General features: G+C 35.7%; 1 protein-coding gene across 1 annotated transcript in view; it reads left to right on the top strand.

Annotated features, from left to right (window-relative positions):
• Positions 1 to 2,908: 2,908 nt before the first annotated feature.
• The window catches only part of LOC131148977 (serine/threonine-protein phosphatase BSL3), a 41,536-nt gene continuing 24,364 nt past the window's right edge, over positions 2,909 to 20,080 (top strand). Inside the window, exons 1-9 of the mRNA XM_058098973.1 lie at positions 2,909 to 3,770; positions 4,664 to 4,724; positions 4,851 to 4,929; positions 5,042 to 5,121; positions 5,195 to 5,289; positions 5,395 to 5,494; positions 15,166 to 15,235; positions 16,718 to 16,819; positions 16,917 to 16,998. Of these exons, the coding sequence (XP_057954956.1) occupies positions 3,326 to 3,770; positions 4,664 to 4,724; positions 4,851 to 4,929; positions 5,042 to 5,121; positions 5,195 to 5,289; positions 5,395 to 5,494; positions 15,166 to 15,235; positions 16,718 to 16,819; positions 16,917 to 16,998 (1,114 nt within the window). The 5' untranslated portion in view covers positions 2,909 to 3,325. The remainder of the gene's footprint in view (positions 3,771 to 4,663; positions 4,725 to 4,850; positions 4,930 to 5,041; positions 5,122 to 5,194; positions 5,290 to 5,394; positions 5,495 to 15,165; positions 15,236 to 16,717; positions 16,820 to 16,916; positions 16,999 to 20,080) is intronic.

Below are 20,080 nucleotides of genomic sequence, written 5' to 3'. Positions count from 1 at the left end.
CATTTGTTGTGCTTATTGTTTGATTTTATTATTGAGAGTAAAGCTTAAAATTCTTCCACCAATTTCATTTGATAAATCTTGTGTGGGAAGACTTAAAAGGTTGTGGTTCTTGTATTGTCATTGCAAGACACCTAAGCCTATATTTTGTGTGCAAAATCATTTTTCAAAGCTTGCATTCAAATACTCCTTGTGCTTAGTATATTGGGAACATCTTGTTAAGTTTGTTTGAATCATCTTGCTAAGCATATTTGAAACCTTAATATGATTTTGTGATATTCATATACTGTGTTTCAAATTTTGCTTTGATATACACTCTTGATCTAAATTGATTATCTATACTTATTTGAGTGCTTAACACACATTAGAGTACCGAGCTTATAGTTCATACATCATTGAGGTGCATTAATTATATTGTGCGTAGTGGTACATTTCTGCTTATGTAAGAAGCTTATTTTCGTGTACAAAATTTATACACATTTATTGTATTCCAGGCGTGGGCCTGAAGAGGGGGACTATCCCTGTTGAATAGCCCTGGATTGGCTTAGACCCGGATAGGAAAGCTAGGTGCGTCATCCTGGTAAGGTGTGTTGGTTGAAGTTAGTCTCTTGAATTGACCTAGTTATAATCGGTGCTGCTCCACTCGTTAAGTGAGTTTTAGTGGAATCATTGGGCTTGCGAGCTAGAGGCGAGGACGTAGGCAGTATTGACCCAACCCCGATAACATATCGTGTGTCTGTTTATATTTCCACAGTTTATATTTATCGCACATGTATGTTGTAGTATGAATGATGCGCATGATTTAAATTTCTGCATATTATATCTATCTGCGCATTTGAGATTGTATAGAAAGACCCTAGGTTGTGATATTCTACTTACATCTAGTTTAACTTAGGAATTAATTTTAAAATTCTAATTCACCCTCTCTCTAGGGAATACACCAAAGCTAACAAATTTAGTAAAGGAGATTCGTCAGTTTACCCTCAAATTAGGGGGCTTTACGACTATTGAAGGAGTAAAGGAAGAAGAGACATAACTTATGTCAACCCCCCCCCCCCCCCCCCAAAATGTCAAATAACCCCTATTGATTTGGGCTTTTAAAATTCGAGGATGAGACATATAAAAAGCTATAAGAGAAAGATAAAATACCATGTCAATAATTATTATTGCCTACAGTTACTCCATCTCGATTCTAACTCAAGCATTGGAGAATGCTTTCTTTGGCCATTGATGGTCTCCCAAACTCCTTTTTTCTTGGTTACAGGTGATAAATAGCCAATAGTTGAGGCTTGATTTTTGGTGTTAAAAGGCTTTTTGCAATTTTATAGGTGCGGTGGTTGATAAAAAACCAGATTTGCACACTAATAAAAGGACATAATGTTTGTTTAGAGTTTTTTAATCAACTGTTTCTTATTCATGCAATAAATTATGTTGCATTATATGATAAGAGAATTTTCACGATATTTTATAAATGAATTGACTAAAAAATCGAGATTTAATAAAAATTTGTCTTTAGATTTAAGATTAGGTTAAAAACTAATAATAATTGTATTAACGTTAATAATAAAATACTAATGATGACAATAAGACTACTGATGATGGTGATGATTATGATAATTATAATAATAGCAACAACAATCCTGCTAATAAGTTAAATGCAAATAAACACTAACATTCTCCAACATTTGCCCCAACGCAAGCATTATTGGAGCAATGTTTTTTTTTTTTTTTTCTTTCTTTCTAATGGTTCATGAGCTTTGCCTTGCACTATAAATGAAAAATGCAAGGTTAATCCTCAATTCTAAATACTTTAGATAGTGTTCTTGAGAATGAATTTTGATATGGGCTTAGACTTGTATGAGTTTTACAAGAAATTCAATATAATTTGATAAAGTATTTTGTTCATATTCACATAAATTCAAATCAAAGGTTCAAACTCTATGCTATCAAAAGCGGAGTTAGATGAATAACTTTGCTCTTAACTGTTGGATTTAGTTTCACAAACGATTTTTATATTTGAGACACACTTCTACGTAACCGTGAAGGTTCTTAAACTAGATACGTTGGTATTGACCGTCATGCATAAGGACAATTAATCAATTGACTATGCAAAAAACTCAATGAGGAGCAATATTATCTTCAAGACATATTCAACAAAAAAATATTCTAGCCTCTCGAATCATACTAGAATTTCTACAGATTTGGACAAAATGAAATATAAATTGTATAGGACTACATTTAAATTTATTAAAATTTAAACTAATTCAAAGCATATAATCCACAACTCCAAACATTCCCTTTAAGCTTTTTAAAACTTTTCCATAATGTAGAATACTTATATTATATGTCAAACAAAATTAATCTTTGAGTTTGAAATGAAGTTTAAGAAAGTAACAGGAGCGTCTAGATATGTTAGTAAATTCAAATGAGATTTTTTGTAACAAGAAATATTATTTTGGAAAAAGAGGCCGGGGTGTAACACGATCCTTCCATATTTTGAAGAGAACAAATACATGTTAAGCATCCTAGCGAGCTCTCACGTCATAGGTGCTTTGCAAAGCCAAACGAAGCCACGCGCTTTGAGGGCGCGTGGCGGCCGCAGTCGCGCGTCGCGCGGCCTTTTCCTTTCCCTTCCCCCAATAAGGGACACACAGGCAAAGCTCCGTCGAAGTAGGAACCGGTGATCACCGTTAATAGCCAGCCCCGCGACCGGTTTATCCGGTAACCCAGACTCCTTCGTCACCCATCTGACGGCGGCTAACGACCACAGAGCCGGTTGATGAAAGTCAGTCATCACATAACACAACATAAAATTTACCACCACCATTCTAGAGAGAGAAAGAGGAGAGAGAGCGACATAATACCAATTACCAATACCAAATACAACACAATAACCTAGAGAGGGAGAGCGCGAGAATACAAAACAAATGCGTGGAAAGGAAAAAAAATATACAGAGCGAAAGTGAGACATTGGGGGGAGAGGGATTGGTGGAGGGGGAGAATTAGAGAGAGAAAGTGAGATTAGAGAGAGAGAGAGAGAGATTTTTCTCCCGACCCGTTTCTATTCCTCGAAAGCTTCGAGGGTAGAGAGAGAAAGGGAGGAAAAGGAAAACCTAAAAATTATTCTCTCTTTTTCTTCAAAATTTTCTCTGGAATCTTTGGTTTTCGAATAGAATTAGACGATCTGAGCTAGGGTTTCGATTCTCAACTGTATAATCTTCGGGGTGGGGTTGGAATTATTGGGTGTTTCGACATGATCAGGAATGTGAACTGTTCGCAATTCTAGCTCCGATCTCTGTTGTAGGATTCGAATCGAAGGTTTCGAGGGATGGATGTGGATTCGTCAATGGTGCCGGAGACTGATCACGATCCGGCGGTGCAGGACCTCAGCGCTACGCCTCCGGCGGCGTCGATGGAGCGGGAGCAGCTGGGGGAGCAGGGTCCGGGAGGTGGGGGGTCTCCCGCGCAGCCGCCACCGCAGACGCAGCAGCAGCAGCAGCAGCAGCCGACTGCTGGGCAGGTGCAGCAACAGAGCCCGGTGGCAGGGCCGAGGCATGCCCCGACGTACTCGGTGGTGAACGCGATTATAGAGAAGAAGGAGGATGGGCCGGGGCCTAGGTGTGGCCACACCTTGACGGCAGTGGCGGCAGTTGGGGAGGAAGGGACACCGGGGTACATTGGACCGAGGCTGATTTTATTCGGTGGTGCAACTGCTCTTGAGGGCAATTCTGCAGCCTCAGGGACTCCATCGTCAGCGGGAAGTGCTGGCATTCGTATGTCTTCTGCTTCGATTCTTTAAAATATTTGTAAACACAAGATTTCCACGTATTGGCTATTTGTTATTAGTGGATTTTTTTGGCTTGAGAAACATGAATTCTGTTTTTGGTTTGAACTCATGTCTTGTTGAAACCTTTACTCAAGTCGCATATTTTTAGTGGTGTTATGAGTGAAGAAATGTTGATTATTTTATAGTTATGAACACCGGGGATTCTAATGGTGCAGGAACCCTAGGATTGTTGAAGGCCGTTAATTGAAAGTAAATGTCCATGATGGTTATTTGAAAAATAATTAAAATTTTAATGTAGGGAGAATATATCTTTAGAAGCCCAATTGATTGAATTTACTCTGATTCTTTTGTTTTCAATTTTCATTTCTGTTCTGTTTTATTGTTTTGAAGTTCTGAACTCCCTGGTAATTCAGGTGCATATGTAACCTAATTTTGTTGATAATCTGTGGTTCAATCTGCATATTTTGGCTATTTACTCATTTTTATTCTTAGTTTTGTTTTAAGAAATCATAAATCCACAGTTATTTTAGTGACAATTGCTCTCCTTTATAGTGGCGAGTACCTTGGTTTTCTTGAAGTCAAAGTAAGTCCACTCATGCCTTTGGGTTCATTTATTGTTGTTTATGATGCAAAGGAAGCATATTTTTTCTTGACACCCAAGTGATTCACGTCATCTCAGTAGGGTTGCATTTAATTATGGAAGTTTACATAGGCACATCCTTCACTTTCTGCTGGGCTGCAACTGTGGAATAGCATGAGAGAGGGACAATACATTCCGTTAAATTTTTTCCTGCAGAAGAAATCTTTATTGAGTTCCATAATAATATGTTTAAATGCTTTGAACTATTATGACCTTTGAGGTTTGTACATGAATTGCAGGACTAGCAGGTGCCACTGCTGATGTGCACTGTTATGATGTGCTGACAAATAAATGGTCGAGGTAAGTATGTATTGCAGATGACTCAATAGCTTGCAAATCTGCATATTTTAGTGCCTTTACATATGGCTGGGTTTTTGTTCTGGATGAGCATGGGATGTTCAGGACTTTAATGAACTTACTTTGCAGGATCACTCCTTTTGGAGAACCACCCACACCAAGGGCAGCACATGTAGCAACTGCTGTGGGAACTATGGTTGTCATTCAGGTTGATATACATAAGGATATCTGATAATCTTATATTATTGCCCAATCTATCATTTAGTTATTATCGTACACTAATTATTGACTGCCAAATGTATTTGGTTAATCCAATGCAGGGTGGGATTGGTCCAGCTGGTTTGTCAGCAGAGGATCTCCATGTGCTTGACCTTACACAACAACGGCCACGATGGCATAGGTTTGACATCTGTTGGATGTGGTTGCTCATTATTTCATTTTTATTCATTAATCACATGTTAATTTTCTTGAAGGGTGGTTGTTCAAGGCCCTGGACCTGGGCCTCGTTATGGACATGTTATGGCGTTGGTGGGGCAGAGATATCTCATGGCTATTGGGGGTAATGATGGTAAGTCATTCCCTGATCTAGGTTCATCTTGCATGTGCTTAAATGACATTTTGAGATCTTCAATAGATAGGAAAGGAATAATATTTTTGCTGCATGTGTGTCCAGGAAAACGGCCTTTAGCTGATGTTTGGGCTTTGGACACAGCTGCCAAGCCTTATGAATGGCGGAAGTTGGAACCAGAAGGCGAAGGTCCACCTCCTTGTATGTAAGTATATTGCCATTTTCTCACATAAAGAATCTTAGATTTTTAGTGTATGTTGTTCTCACACACAGAGCCTGTCTCACATGAAAAATTGGGCTCATGTGATCATTGTGCACCCACTCCATATTCGCCTGGCAATCTGGCAGTGAAGCAAAGCTTTTATCTCTTCAGTGCACACACGCTGATTTTATCTCTTCAGTGCACACACGCTGATTGTATTTTTTGTGTTTACTAGCTACATATGTAACCCTAGATTGGGCTTTTAATATAGTATGTATGTTTTCTTTAAAATCCCAAACTGATTGGGACCAATGTTACCTAGAACGTGAGACAGGAATGGGATTGTGCTACGTCAAATGCTCTAAAATATGGAGCTTTAGGGGTATACAGAAATAGATATAATGGTGAAAAAGTGTAATGTCTATTGTATATTTTGGAGAGGATGTTGAGGTGTTTTTAAATGTAGAAGAAATTTTCTGTTGAGAAATAGATTACTAATGATAGAAATAGAATTAGAATGTGATGATTCTGCACTTTTAACTACTAAAAAGTTATGTAAAAATTGAACTAAAACTCTGGATCATTAGATTTAGCATTCCATAACGAAAATATTCCATGTTTTTGAATGTTCGTACCAATACGTGTTTTGCTAGGATGTTGTTTTTTCTGGTAACCATGATTGGGACTGAAACACCTGAGTTGGGTTATTAACCATAGCCCACAAGATGAAGTATTTTCCAATCAGAATTGAATAGCTCTCCTGCTATATGAATGCTGTAAATATATGAGTTAGGACTTATTAATCTAACTCTAGTTTGGTTGGTTCAATTTTGTGTTTGCTCTATGTTTCTCATTATGCCGCCTTAGCTAGTTGCAGGAGTGGCCTTTGACTTATGTAGGGTTTCCATTTGAGGGCAATCCTCTTGGTACTTTTTTTTGGGTTCTTGTTGTGGAGGGAATTGCAAAGAGGTTAGATGGGAGGAAGTGTGCATGCTTTTCTTTAGGCTGTTGTATTACTCTAGTCTCAACTTGTTTGTTTAGCATTTCTATTTATGTTTTGCTATTTTTTAAGATCCTTATTGGCATGGCTAAGAGAATGAAAAAAGTTGACGAGAGATTCTCTTTGGTCTGATGTGGAGAATTGTGGAAAGATTATTTGGTTAGTTGGGAGATTGTGGGGAGGCCTTGGTCTGAGGTTGGATATGGGAATAGGAGTCCAGTGTCTAAAAAACTTCTCCTTAGACTAGAAACTTCTCTTTGGTCTGGCATGGAGAATGCCAGTATTACTGTTTTTTTTTTTTTGTCTTTTTTTTCTTGGGTGGGGTAGGTGGTGGGCTGGTGGCATTTTATTCTTTTCCTTTTGTATAAGGTGATCGGGAGCAAGTCTGGGCTCCAATGGAATGTTTGGGATGCCAAGGAGGACTTAGGGTGAGGTTTTTTTTTTTGGGGAGGGGGGGGGGTGAGAGCTGCGATATGTTACCATGCTAGTCCTTAGAAATTTATCTCACTAATTTATCCCACATTTATTCCTTTGTCTCAATGCAGCTTGATGTGATGAATCAGAAACCTGAGCGTGGGAGGATTTGTGGAAAGGGGATGTTCAATGATTTTGCGAATATTTTTTCATTTATATGACCTTTTCACCATTCATGATGCTTCTATTTCTGGTTTTGGAGTCATCTCTTTAATTCTTTCATCATCCTAATGGCCAGCGAGGTCCCTGAGTTTAGTTTTCTTATATTCTCCTCTTTTGGTAGGAGGCTCTAGTAAATTTTCCTGTTAAGTGTTTCCCCCCTCCTGTATCTGGGCCAGACCTTGATTGATAGTTCTTTCCTTCTAGAAAGAGTTAATATGGAAGGCCAAGGCTTCTTGCAATGTTAAGGCTTTTGTTCATACAAGACTCCCCGGATAAATTGCAATGATGATGAGAAGGCCCAACAAGGCTTTGTGACATGATATTGGTGTTTTGTGCGGGCAGTTTATGTGACTAATGCTCATATGCTTTCTCTGCTTGGATTGTTTCCCATGCTTCATACCACCCTCTTTCTATTTAAGGTAATGGGCCAGGCATGGTGGGGCAGGAACATCCAGTCTGCAATCTTTTTGTTTTGACCAAGAGGTATTATGTCCTCCAAGTCGCATGGCTTTTTGCCCGAAAGAACTTCTTGTGCAATTCATGCATTTCTGTTTTTAAGACCAGAAATTTTATCTTAGTTTCCATTTCAAGCTGTTCGTTGGAGGAATTTAGTCTTTTCTTCCCCTATATTTGCTATGGATTTAGCGGTCTTTCTGTTGCTTTGGTCTTCAGTGCATTGATTCATATTCAGCACATCTGGAGAGCTTTGATTCACTGATTTCTACTTTGATGTCTGCATTTCATTTTAATCCTCTTTCTATCTCATAGTTAAATCCTTCACTTTATTTAAAAAAGGGTGTTACAAACTTACAACTGCCTCTCCATAAGCTTCTTTGTGAATGAGGTTAGAACTGCAACTTCGTATTCTAGGATAACCGTAGCTGAAACCTTGTTTTGGTATGTAGTTGTGGTCCCATTGAGACTCCTTTTCTTCATACTTTACATACTCTGACATGCAGTAGTGCAAATGTATTTCAATGTAATTAAATATATTATGTTAATGTCTTGTTAAGTATTACTGTGTAGCCATGTAGCATGAACACTTATAAAACAACATAGATGTCTATGTCATACGTGTGTAGATGCATCAAACACTGATAACCTTTACCTCAAGACACTTTTTTTGTATTTCTCTAACAGACTATAAACCCATTAAATGGCATAATGTAGTTTAAATTTCATTTTATTTTATGTAAAAATATGATTATAAGAATTATTTATTTAAATTTATATTAAAATTTTGTACTTATGTAGAAGAAATGATGTTTGCCATGTTGTGTACTACATTTGTAGAATTTAAGGTGTCCTTTGTTTGTGTCATGTCAAGCTTTTGCCCATATTCTTACTTCATAGTTGTCACTAATTGGGTTTATTTGTTCATTGAGATTAAACAGGGCTTCTAATTTCTCTTTTGTTTCGTGAGTTTTATTTTTTTATTTATTTTTATTTTTTATTTGAAAAATTTGGGAGCTCAGATTTATCTTCACTTTTCAGTTGATGTTATAGCCTTATAGGCATAGTCTTAAATTTCCACGAAATTGTTGAAATTTCCGTCGAAATTTCCGATTTCCGTCACCCTCGAAATCGAAATGGCATTCGATTTCTGTCTTGCATAATTTCCGTCGAATCTCAATGAATCATCCGAAATTTATCGAAATCTCGAAATTTTAGCGAAACTTGCCGAAATTTTAACTATACAATAAAATTTCCTTAGAATTCAAATGAGAAATTTAGGAGTGAAGTGAAATTCTATCTTTATTTATTTTATTTATTTTGTCGGAACAAAAGATTATTACAAGTGCTTTTGAAATTATATGAAAAAATAAACTTACAGTAACATTTTATTTAACCATTCATGTCTAAATTATCATTATTTGTATAATAAATAATATTTAAATGATTTATGAATTTCATTTGTATTAACTGAATATGTTTAATGTACATTATCTTAAATATATTTGATACACGTACTATTTTAAACTTATATTATTATGTTTGTTAACCATTTCTAAAGCTTAACAAAGAATTCCATGCTTTATTACTGAATTCCGTTATTTTTTCAAATCGAAATCGACATCGAAATCGAAATTTCTGTTGAAATTTCCGTACTTTTAGAGCTTCAAAATTTGAGTCGAAATCGAAATTTAAGACCTTGCTTTAGGTAGACATGCGTTGTGTAGGTATATGACAAAATTTTAAAAAAAAAACTTGTATAGGATAATGAGAGTTTGTTTATAATTTTATTATTCTTTCTATTGTTAATGAAATTTAATTACGAATTTCCATGTGAGTGAGATAAAATTCATGTTTTTTGTATGGAGCTTTTTTTTTTTTCTTGTCAGAACAAAATGGTTGTATGCCTTTTGTATGGCCCATCTCCTTGAGTTCTTCATAGAAATGTTTTGTCCTTTTTATTTTTTAAATCTTTGTGTTATTTGATTGAAATATGAAAGTGAAGAAGTGTTCTCTTTGTTAGTTTTAGTGAATATGAATTGGTAGTTTTGGAATGTGGAAACCGTCGTTTGATCAAAATTACATGAGTGAAAATAGGGTTTTTAACTTTGATAGTTTCTACTTTCTAGTTCTAGGAAGGTATGTTTTCATGTGGGGTACAATTTATACTTATATATTTAAAAGGGCCCAGTCTGAACTCTTTGGCTTTTCAAACCCTCAACATAATTTTGTTATACTTTTGAGTTTTTAAACTGAAAATAATGGGTGGCATTAACTTATTGGTGCTTGACAATTCACTTTCAAAGATTAAATTAAAAGAAAGCATTAATTAGTGTTTTAATTTTAAAAAATTTAAAGTTTCTATTTTTAAAGATATGCTTTGGCTCCACTGCATTCATTGATCTTTTATCTTCTTATTTTTTCTTTTTTGATAGAAAAAGAAGAAGTTTAAGAAGAAGAAGAAGAACAAGAAGGAGCATAAGGAATCCTCCTAAGAAAAAAAAAAAACAAAATAAATCAAAACAGCACTGCCATGCAATCATGCAGTAGATCAGAAAACGAAACCCTTTTGAAACGTTCAGTTGCAAAATCCCACAAGGAAGCCAGATAGTTAATTCTATCCCAAAGCATAATCAAAGACGTCCTTGTCGTAATAAAAATACGAGCATTTATTTCCAACCAAATTCCCCATAGGCCTTTATATCTATTTAATAAGGCATCCATAGATTAGTAAAGTATACCACAATCATACATAGTAAAACACAATGAAAATAGTGTCTACTTGCTTTTTTCAATCAAGAAGGCAACAGTACAAGCATTGACAGAAACAATTTATTGAACAATACAAATCACTGGAGAATTACACGGTCATTGCCTCCCCCTTGTTAACCCATTACATTGTCACCCTCTAACATCCCCCCTTACCCAAGTTATCGACATCCTCATCGATTTGCTGCAAGAGGTCTTCAATCTTCTGGTTGCGCTGCTGCTGTATTGGAGTTCAGGAATTCTTGAATCATCTGTGTGGCATGCTGGAGTTCTTCGGTCTTCCCAAAGCATAATCAAAGACGTCCTCTTCCTTGTAAAACTATGAGCATTTACTTCCAACCAAAACCCCCACAGGCCTTTTTATCTGTTTGATAACTGTTAATTATAAAAATTATGCTATATTATGATCTATTTTATTTGGAGAGATCAGAAGCTGATAATAATGCATCGTTTCGTCTAGTTGGCTTATGTAAAAGTACTTTTTTTTTATTTAAGTAAATTAAAGAAGTAATGGTATTTTCTAAAGTAAAATATGTTACTGAGGTGAGCCTATATCAGTGTATCTTTGTTTGCAAGCTTGAAAAATAAGGATATTGTGTCAAATGCAATATTATACTTGGGGTAGCTCCTAAGTGACAGTAAGTACTCCAAATTCCAATATAGTCAAAATTTTAGTAGACAGTGGAGTATCTCATCCATGAATGGAATCTGTACTTTTGTTTCTTGCTGTGATTGTGAGGGATCAATGCTAATGATTACTTCCGCAGGATAGTTCTGGTTGATAGAAAAGGTTTTCATATTGGAGATGTTAGATATTGTAAAGATCTATTGCTTTACATCACAGAATATGCTGGGAAAATATCTCCTTTCATTGGGCTGGTTGTTGGCTTTTGGAGAATATGAGGGTGTCTTGTTCTGTAAAAGGGTAGTCTCATTGGATGAAGTTCCTTATGGTTTCTGGTTATTTCATTCTTCTGAGGTTTGTGATGAATGACCTTGGGTGACGTATTTCAGCAGATAAAATTTGTGGGGCAGGGAAAGATCAGTTTTTTTGTAGTCCAGATGGAGAGAATGCATCAGGGTGGTGATTTTTTTGCAAAATATTGGACTCTGGTGAATGGTGATAAGGGTGCTATTTGGAAGACTAGCACAGGGTTGCAGGTGTGGCGCCAGTTTGGGATTTGGGACCTTAATGTAGCCATTGTAGTTCCACTGAGTTCGTTGAAGTTAATCAAGGATAATTCTGTGGAGGGGGTTAAGGGAGGTGGTCAAGTTTCCAGAGACTATCTTCGTCTTCTCAAGCGAAGTATTTGCATAAAATGAAGATAGTCCTAATTGGCAATGGAATTCTTCCAATTGTGGGTTGCCGATGTGGGTTTGACATCAGGTTCAGTGGAGCAAATGTATGTATTCTGGGCATGATTTTTGGCATGAAACTGTCCTAATTTTATAGTTTAAAAAATGGGCTACTATTGAAGGTTGAGGATAACAAAACTGTTGGGCAAGATATGGGGAATATTAGTGGGCCTGTTTGTTTGAAGGAGGATGTACTTGTGTTTAATAATATGACAGAAACCCATGTCTTAACTTCTTTTAGGCCACATGGATTTACTAGTTTGGTCCATCTTCTGATTCTTCTTCACTAATAGTGGTGACAATAAGGGAACAATGGCATGGGCTCTAAAGCTAATTCACATGGGCCCACAAGGCTTTGATCTGTAAAAGAGTAGATGTGACTGATGCAGTTGATTCTTCAACCCAGCAACTAATGATGGGGGGGGGGGGGGTGGGCAGATTATTTATCATCCCATCTGAAGCTTGTTGAGCAGATAAAGGAGGATTATCTGGTTGTTTATTTTATAGATTGTATCAGCTGGTGAATTGAAGCTTTGGGCGGTGGAAAAAGTTTCACTTTCTGGGCAAGATGTTGGTTGTGAAGGACTTCTTTGTGAATTTGAAGCAGGCTTTGGGCATGGCTCCTGTCGGGGAAAAAACACATTTCATAACTTGATGGATTCAGAGGAATGTTCAGAATTTGAGGATGCTTTGCTGCATTTGGAATTTAACATTGTTTCTAAGGATAATGGTGAATTGCTTTTGGATGAGTTAAGAGGGCATGATGTTGTTCTTGTGTTGTCAATGGCATTTCTAGTTGATTTAGAGATTTCTAAGATTCTGGTGATGGGAGGTGAAAAGGAGGCCGCAGAGGGGCAGGTAGTGGAAATGCACCATGTGTCGCAGACAAGGCTTTAAATGGTTCTTCTTTATGGTCTCCCTGGGATGTTGCATATCAGGTGATGTATCCTGCAGTGGCTGGGAGCAGTTAATTCCAATGCAAGTCTATTTAATCTCAATCTTGATCCTCACTCTCCAACCATTCTTTTTCCTCTCCTCACTATGCTGTAAACTGCATATCTCAAAGTGAGTTTGCAGGTGCTTTATTGAATGACATTGATCTTACTGGTATTCTTCCTACTCCTGTTCGACTTCATAACAAAGTGGATCCACCTCTGTCAGAGTTTCATTAATTTTGGTCCTTTGGATGAAGGAGGCTATGAAGAAGAAAATGGAGAGGTAATTGCAGAAGTGGGCTAATACTATTAATTATAGGGAAAGAAGTGGGAGTAGAGGGAGTGAGTGATTGCTCTTTGACTCTTTAGAATGATGATCTGAAGCTGGTCTGTTTGGGGTCTTGGTGATACTACAAAATGCTACAAGGTTTGACAAATCATTTTGAAAGCTTCTCCTGATGTTGTTTTGTTAGAGAGGGTGGATTGGATGGGTTTTGTTTAGGAGTATTTGGGAGTCTAGGTACAAAGATTAGGAGTTTCTGTCATCGAGCACTTCTGGATGTATTTATTACATGGCACACTAGGGTGGGTTGTAGAGTTGATAGGCTTGTAGGGACTTTTTCTGCTTCAGTCTTGTTTGGAGCTGAGGGGTGGGGGGATGAGGGTTTCTTTTGTTGGGTTCTCTTTAGTGCTCTGCTGTTTGTTTGTTTAGAGAAATACAATTTGTGATGTACACAGAGTAGAACACTTGTAAGGAGAAGTGACTTAATTATTGTGTCTGGCATGAAAAGGGGGAGGGCTACGCTTAAAATAACTTGGAATGAGGTAGTGAGGAAAGATTTAATAGCCCTTAATCTAATTGAGGAAAACACTCTTGATTGGGTGAATTGGCAGAAAAGGGGATTCACGTGGCCGACCTCACCTAGTGGATCTTAGGGCTTGTTGTTGTTTATATTCTTTTCTCTTTATGTTTTGTTTGCAGTAGGTGGATTCCTTAACCTTTATTTCTCATACTATTTCATCTGTCTTAATAGTACTTCTTTCATCCAAAAGAAAAAAATCATGGCCTAGGCCCATTATAAAATATAGACAAACTTGAATGGTTTGGTATTTTTGGGAAACATAATGTTTTTAATGTTGTACAGATATTGATGAAATAAACTTCATAATGTCCTCGTTTTATCACTTTATTTTTTCTAGTCTTTGGACAGGGTACTGTTTTTTGGGATTTTCATTTGTTTAGAAATCTCAATGATAAGGAAATGGAGCAGTTCTTGCTCCTAGCACCTTTCATCTGAGGGCAAGTGAATTTCTGGCCCCTTTTCTTGTGAATCTTTTTGGATGCATTACATGGAAGCAAAGGTTCCTCGTAAAGTTAAGGCTTCACCTGGACTTTGGTCCTTTACAGACTTAATGGTAACTTCTTGTAGGGGAGGAAACCTTATGACGCATGTGTTCTAGACATATGTATCGTGTGCAAGTGTTTGCAGGAGAATACCTCTCAACTCTTTCTTCTTTGTGAGGTTTCTAGGCTGCTATTGAGTAATTTTTTTGGTGCTTTTGGTGAAGTCTGGGTGGCATTGCAAATGTGGAAGCTTTTTGAGGATTGAATTAATGAGTTTGGGGTAAGGGAAGAAAAAAGAGGATGTTATGGTGATGTTCTAGTTTTCAATTTCTTTCGGTGCTGTGGATAGAAAGAAATGATAGGATTTTCGAGAATTAATAATAATCCTTTTGCTTTGGAATAGAATAATGTTTCTAGCTAACTTTTTTGGGCAATTTTTTTTTTTTATTCTTTTGAGAACATTCTTTGGGACATGTGCAGTGGGATTGGAGGATTGCTTTTATGTATTCTTTTATTTTTATTTTTTTTAATTTTCCGAGGGTGATTATTCCTCCCTTTTGTTAGTTCTTTATCAGTGGATAATGCCTTCTTCTCCCCTTATTATTTTATTTTCTCTTGAACGAATCTTCTTTTTTTGTATAATATATTAAAGAAGTCAACAGTCTAGAAATAAAGGTTGTTTATTATTGGCGAATTTGGTAGTGTAGATTACCATTGGACATAATTAATGGAAAGAAGAGCAAATATGACTTTTCAATGGCTCGAAGCTTAGAATTAAGTGTCAATTGATATTGCATTCTTGAAAATGCACTATTATAGTTATGCTTGCTTTGGATGGTTTTATGTGATAATTATTGCAGACCGACAGATAGAGGTTTATGTAATGTTGCACCCCTTTCTGTGAGCACCAGTCTCATGCTCTACAGGTTATCTCCTGACCTGTGTAGGTCAACAGAGAACATTCATTGTGTGAATATTGCATTGAACTTTTCCTAGTGGTCATAATCACATTTGAACAGAACTACGAGTACTGTGCTTTTTCCGCATCAAGACTTATTTAGGTTTATACACAAGTGCATTTTTTTTTTATTTTTTTGGGTTAATTTTTTGTATTCCTTGATGTTATGGCTTATGAATATTGTGACATTAAGCACTGTTCTAATTTTGTATATTTGAATAGGTATGCAACAGCAAGTGCACGCTCTGATGGTCTTCTTTTGCTTTGTGGAGGGAGGGATGCAAACAGTGTGGTGGGTTATAAAAGTCTAACTTGTGCAATGTTTAGCCTTTTATTATTTGATGCATTGTGGGTAGCTAGCTTGCATTGATCTATCAGATGCCCTTTTTATGTCTAATGCTGAATTATCATATATTTTCTTTTTTATGTTTGTTTTTTTACAATGTTTGGCCTTTTATTATTTGATAATGCATTGTGGGTGGCTTAGTTGCAGCGATCTATTGCTTTCCTTTGTTGTGTCAAATGTTTGATTATTTGCCCTTAATATATTTTCCTTCTTTTCTTTTTTTCTTGTTCCTGTTTCATTTTGTTCTTTTGTATTTTTTGGGTGTTAGTTTTTTTTTTTTTTTTGGGGGGGGGGGGGGGGAGGGGGATGTGGATTCTGTTTTACATCTTTTTGCTTCCCTTTTACCCTCCCTTCTGAAAGAGGTCATCCCAAATATATATATATTGTTTCTTGGTTGTTGAGAGCTGTGAAAATTGTGGGATATGAATGCTGATTGATTTGATTATAAATTCTTTTGGATTTTTGAGTGTTTGATTTTGTAGGGATACTTGGCTGAATTGGTTTGTGTCCTTTCTTTCTGAACCAATATAAGCAAATCATAAACTTATGCCTGGGTTTCCACTCCCCTAGGAGGTACTTAGCAACATCAATATTGAAGTATTGTCATGTCATTAGTTTGTATGAACTTGTGCAAACACAGATGTAAACTTATCCACAAGCAGTAGTCGGGCAAATTTTTGCTACAGGTGCAGGTTTTAGCTTCTCTTTCTATTAGTATAAATTTTCTTGTTGGAATCATTTAAGTGTTTGCCATCCATTTTAAAAATTTTTTTTTCCTAAAAGAGCAAAGATCCTCCTTTTTTTATTTTTTATTTTTATTTTTTTTATATAAATAATTTTTAAATTTTATTTTTAAAATACGCAAAGAGCCAAAGGGGAGAAGCAAGAACAGTAGGTGCTCGAAGATCATGATCTAAGCATTAATCTTTGTGCAACCAACAACAGATTAAAAAATCAATTTTCTTTTTTCCCCCTCCTAAACTGGTTTTTGCTGTTTCAAAAGCCCTCGAATTCCTACCTGTTTGTGCTATCTACAATGGACAAAAGGAAGTACGTTAAGATAAGGAAGTTTGCTGATCCCACCTTCATTCCCCGCAGGGTATTGTTCAATCTTGTGAGTATGACTTCTGTAGTGTGTCTACAGTCTATCTGTTTACAGAGTGTTGTTTTTTAAAACTCCTTTTAGGTCTTATAATCTAGAATTTGTTTTAATATGTGGATCATTAACTGAGGCAATAGCTTTGCTGTATTTATTCTTCAGCCTTTTAAAAATTATTTTTTTCCATTTTCTAGTTACTGATAATGAATTATTTCCTTCTTCTATTTATGGTAACAATTTTTTTCCCCTCGTCAAATTTTTTGTCTCTGTGATTTATTTATTTAATTTGCAACATTTGTTCATGGTTTGCTTCTCATCCAATCTTGTAGCCACTTGCAAGTGCATATGGACTTGCCAAACATAGGGATGGTCGTTGGGAATGGGCAATTGCCCCTGGTGTCTCTCCATCTCCCAGATACCAACATGCAGCGGTTGGTTTGATTTCCCTAGAAGCTGTTGAATTTGTTCCTCACTTAGCTTCTGAGTTTGAATTTCTGTTAGATGAATTACTTATATTATGTTTTTTAGGTTTTTGTTAATGCACGTCTCCATGTCTCTGGAGGGGCACTTGGTGGCGGACGCATGGTGGAAGACTCATCAAGTGTTGCAGGTACTTAATTAAGGCACTTGACAGTAGATACTAAATCCTATGTGTGCATCGTTTTTGATTGTGTATGGTTGTTATGGTTGCTAGAGTTAGCAAGTAATAAAGTAGCTGTTGAGATATGTAATTCATGATGTGTGCGTGCATGTGCATGAGAGAACCAAGCGACGATGTTCTGATTCTGTAGCTCTCTCTCTCTCTCTCTCTCTCTCTCTCTCAATATTCATGTGTTCATGATGTGTGCGTGCTTGTGCACACATGGGATACAGATGTCACTATTGTGTTTGTGTTTGTAATATTCAAGGGTGGTATTGATGCATGTCTTGTTTTGGAAATCATTGAAGCACTTGAATGTGGGTTTCGAGACTATTTTTTTTATTTTTTCTATAGTTGAGTCTCCGAAAAGAAGTTTGTTGAAAATTGATGAAAATAAGTCTTTCTATTGTATTTTGTTGAAAATAATCCTTTGTAGTTGAACCCCTGTATTTAGACGTGCATGAGAGAACCATCTCAGAAAAAAATATGTTAGATGCTTGTAGAATGAGGACTTCTCTACATTTAAATGGGAAGGAGAAAACCCATCACAGGAAAAATGTGACAAGTGGCAGTAGAATGGAATCTATTATATATACGCGCGCGTGTGTGAATGTCAATGTTGTAAAGGGCTCAATCAAAGCTTGCCTCAATATGAGGCATGCCCAAAACGCCTCAAGGCTTAGTCTAAAATTCCAAATCCCCAAAAGGCCAATGCATTGCTCTCAGGCTTCTCGCTTGTACAAATGGTACTCCTTTTGAACCTTTTTATTTGGTGCTTATGCATTTTGGGTTTGTGACTCTTAAGTTAGATTTGGTTCTAAAATATTAACCATGTGTTTAAATGAAAGAAAGGTCCTAATATGAGTTGATCTTTAGAACTCTTGAACCTCAGCCTTTGCAAAATAATTAGGAGTTACAAACTTTGTAATGTTACAACTCTCTTTTGAACCTTTTTATTTGGTGCTTATGCATTTTGGGTTTGTGACTCTTAAGTTAGATTTGGTTCTAAAATATTAACCATGTGTTTAAATGAAAGAAAGGTCCTAATATGAGTTGATCTTTAGAACTCTTGAACCTCAGCCTTTGCAAAATAATTAGGAGTTACAAACTTTGTAATGTTACAACTCTCTTTTTGTGATTTACTTAATGAATTCTAGTTAGTATATTTGAGTGGCCAAGAAGTAGTGTATCAATTATATTTGATTTAATTTTTTTTTTTTAATTTTTAAAATTTTTTCTTTATTTCAAAAATATGTGCAATTTATTTACATATTTTTATCCAAAAAATAAAATTCTCAAAAGCCTTATGCTTCAATTCCTTGTGGCTTATGCCTCGCCTCATAAAGGTTAAAACGTCTTGTCTTATGCCTTTGCCTTTTAAACATTGATATATATATAGGAAGAAGATTGCTCTTGCGCTGCATCAAATATGTAGTTTCAAAAATGTTGTAATTTTTGTAAAGTTTAATGTGAAGGTAATGATTTCTAACATTTCTAGTAAGAATCAATCACTGCTAGAATGATTTTAGGTATTTGGCATCAATTGGATCGTGTCCTATTTGGGATGTGATGATGCATCTATATGATATTTTTGGGAAATATGGGTGAGGTTTAAATAACGTAATTATAAACCACCTGCATTTGGCACTGCTCTTTAGCAGCTGAGGACATGGGTGTTGTAGGTGGATGCTAGGAGAGCTGTTGATCAATTATGATTCATTAGACAGCTGCCTGCATTCTGAGTAAGTTATCCTGCGATTCATAATGTTTGGACAATCATGATTCATGAGACAGCTGTTTGCGTCCCGAGCAATGGGTGTCTTACTATTGATAGAGTCTAGAGTCACTGTTTTGTGTCCTAATGCTGTGCTTTTTTGGCATTAAATGTAATTTCATTGGGTGTAAATGAATTACATTGCATCCAATATACATCACTTTTCTTTGATTTCAGTCTGTGCTAATGTACATAGTTTTATCTCAATTTTACTCTTTTGTTCCAATATTTTGTGTTGTTGCTGTTGCTGCTGCCTGTTTCTGTTAGGAGTACTTTGCCTTTCACAAGTACCTAAAAGACTTTCTTTTTCTTGGAATATGAAAACTGAAAAGTTGAGAATTTTTGAAAAGTGGGAAAAATAGAGAGATTAGTAATTCTTTTTTTAGCAATTAATTGATGTATATTCTGTTAAAAAAATTGAGTATTGGTATTTTTATTTTTTGGGCCTAATTTTTTTTTTTTGGGGGGGGGGGTGTGGTGGGTGGTCTGTAGGTTTTTTTTAAGGCTGTATTATACTTTTAAGATGGCAAAATTTTGATTTTGACTTAAATTGAAGGGCTTCAAAATTATAGGAATTTTGATGCCAATGTCAGTTTCTATTTTAAAAAAGAATGGAAATTATTAATAAAATACATGATTTTTTTAATGATACTTCAAAACTGTCATTAGACATAATGCAGTATTAGTACTAATATATTGTAAATAGAATACGTAAAAATGACAAGTTTGTGGTGTATAAGGTTCAACATCTGCAGAATAATAGATATGAAATTCAGAAATCAGTTAAATATTAGTTATTGTTTAAATGCAATGATTTTGTCATTAAAAATTGAATAAATGTTGTACCAAATATCTAAGTTCAATTTTGTATAAAATTTGGAAACTATGAAAGTTGTCATTCATATACTTCTTGTTATAGTCTTTGTTTTCAATAAAATGGAGATTTATTAAGAGAGAATTTTCAATTTTGGTTTTGAATATCAAATTACAATTTTGTGAAAATTTTTTCCCATAGTCAAATTTACGAAAAGTTTTACTAAGACTTCATTTTCAAATTTTTCTAAGATTTTGATTTCAGTAAATCTTTTGGATGATTTCTGAAAATTTTAACGAGAAAAAAAAATTTAAGACACAAATTGAATGCCAATTTGATTTTTAGGGTGGTGGAAAGAGGGAATTTCAACGATTTCATGGAAATTTAAGATCTTAGTTGTTTTTTCAGTTTGCATTTGAATCTGGAAATTGATTAAAATTTTATTGAAATATTTGAGTAATTGC

Source organism: Malania oleifera, chromosome 2, assembly GCF_029873635.1.
Source record: "Malania oleifera isolate guangnan ecotype guangnan chromosome 2, ASM2987363v1, whole genome shotgun sequence".
NCBI classification, from domain to species: Eukaryota; Viridiplantae; Streptophyta; class Magnoliopsida; order Santalales; family Ximeniaceae; genus Malania; species Malania oleifera.
Note: the sequence above shows the minus strand (reverse complement) of the source record. Positions and strands in the feature narration are given on the sequence as shown.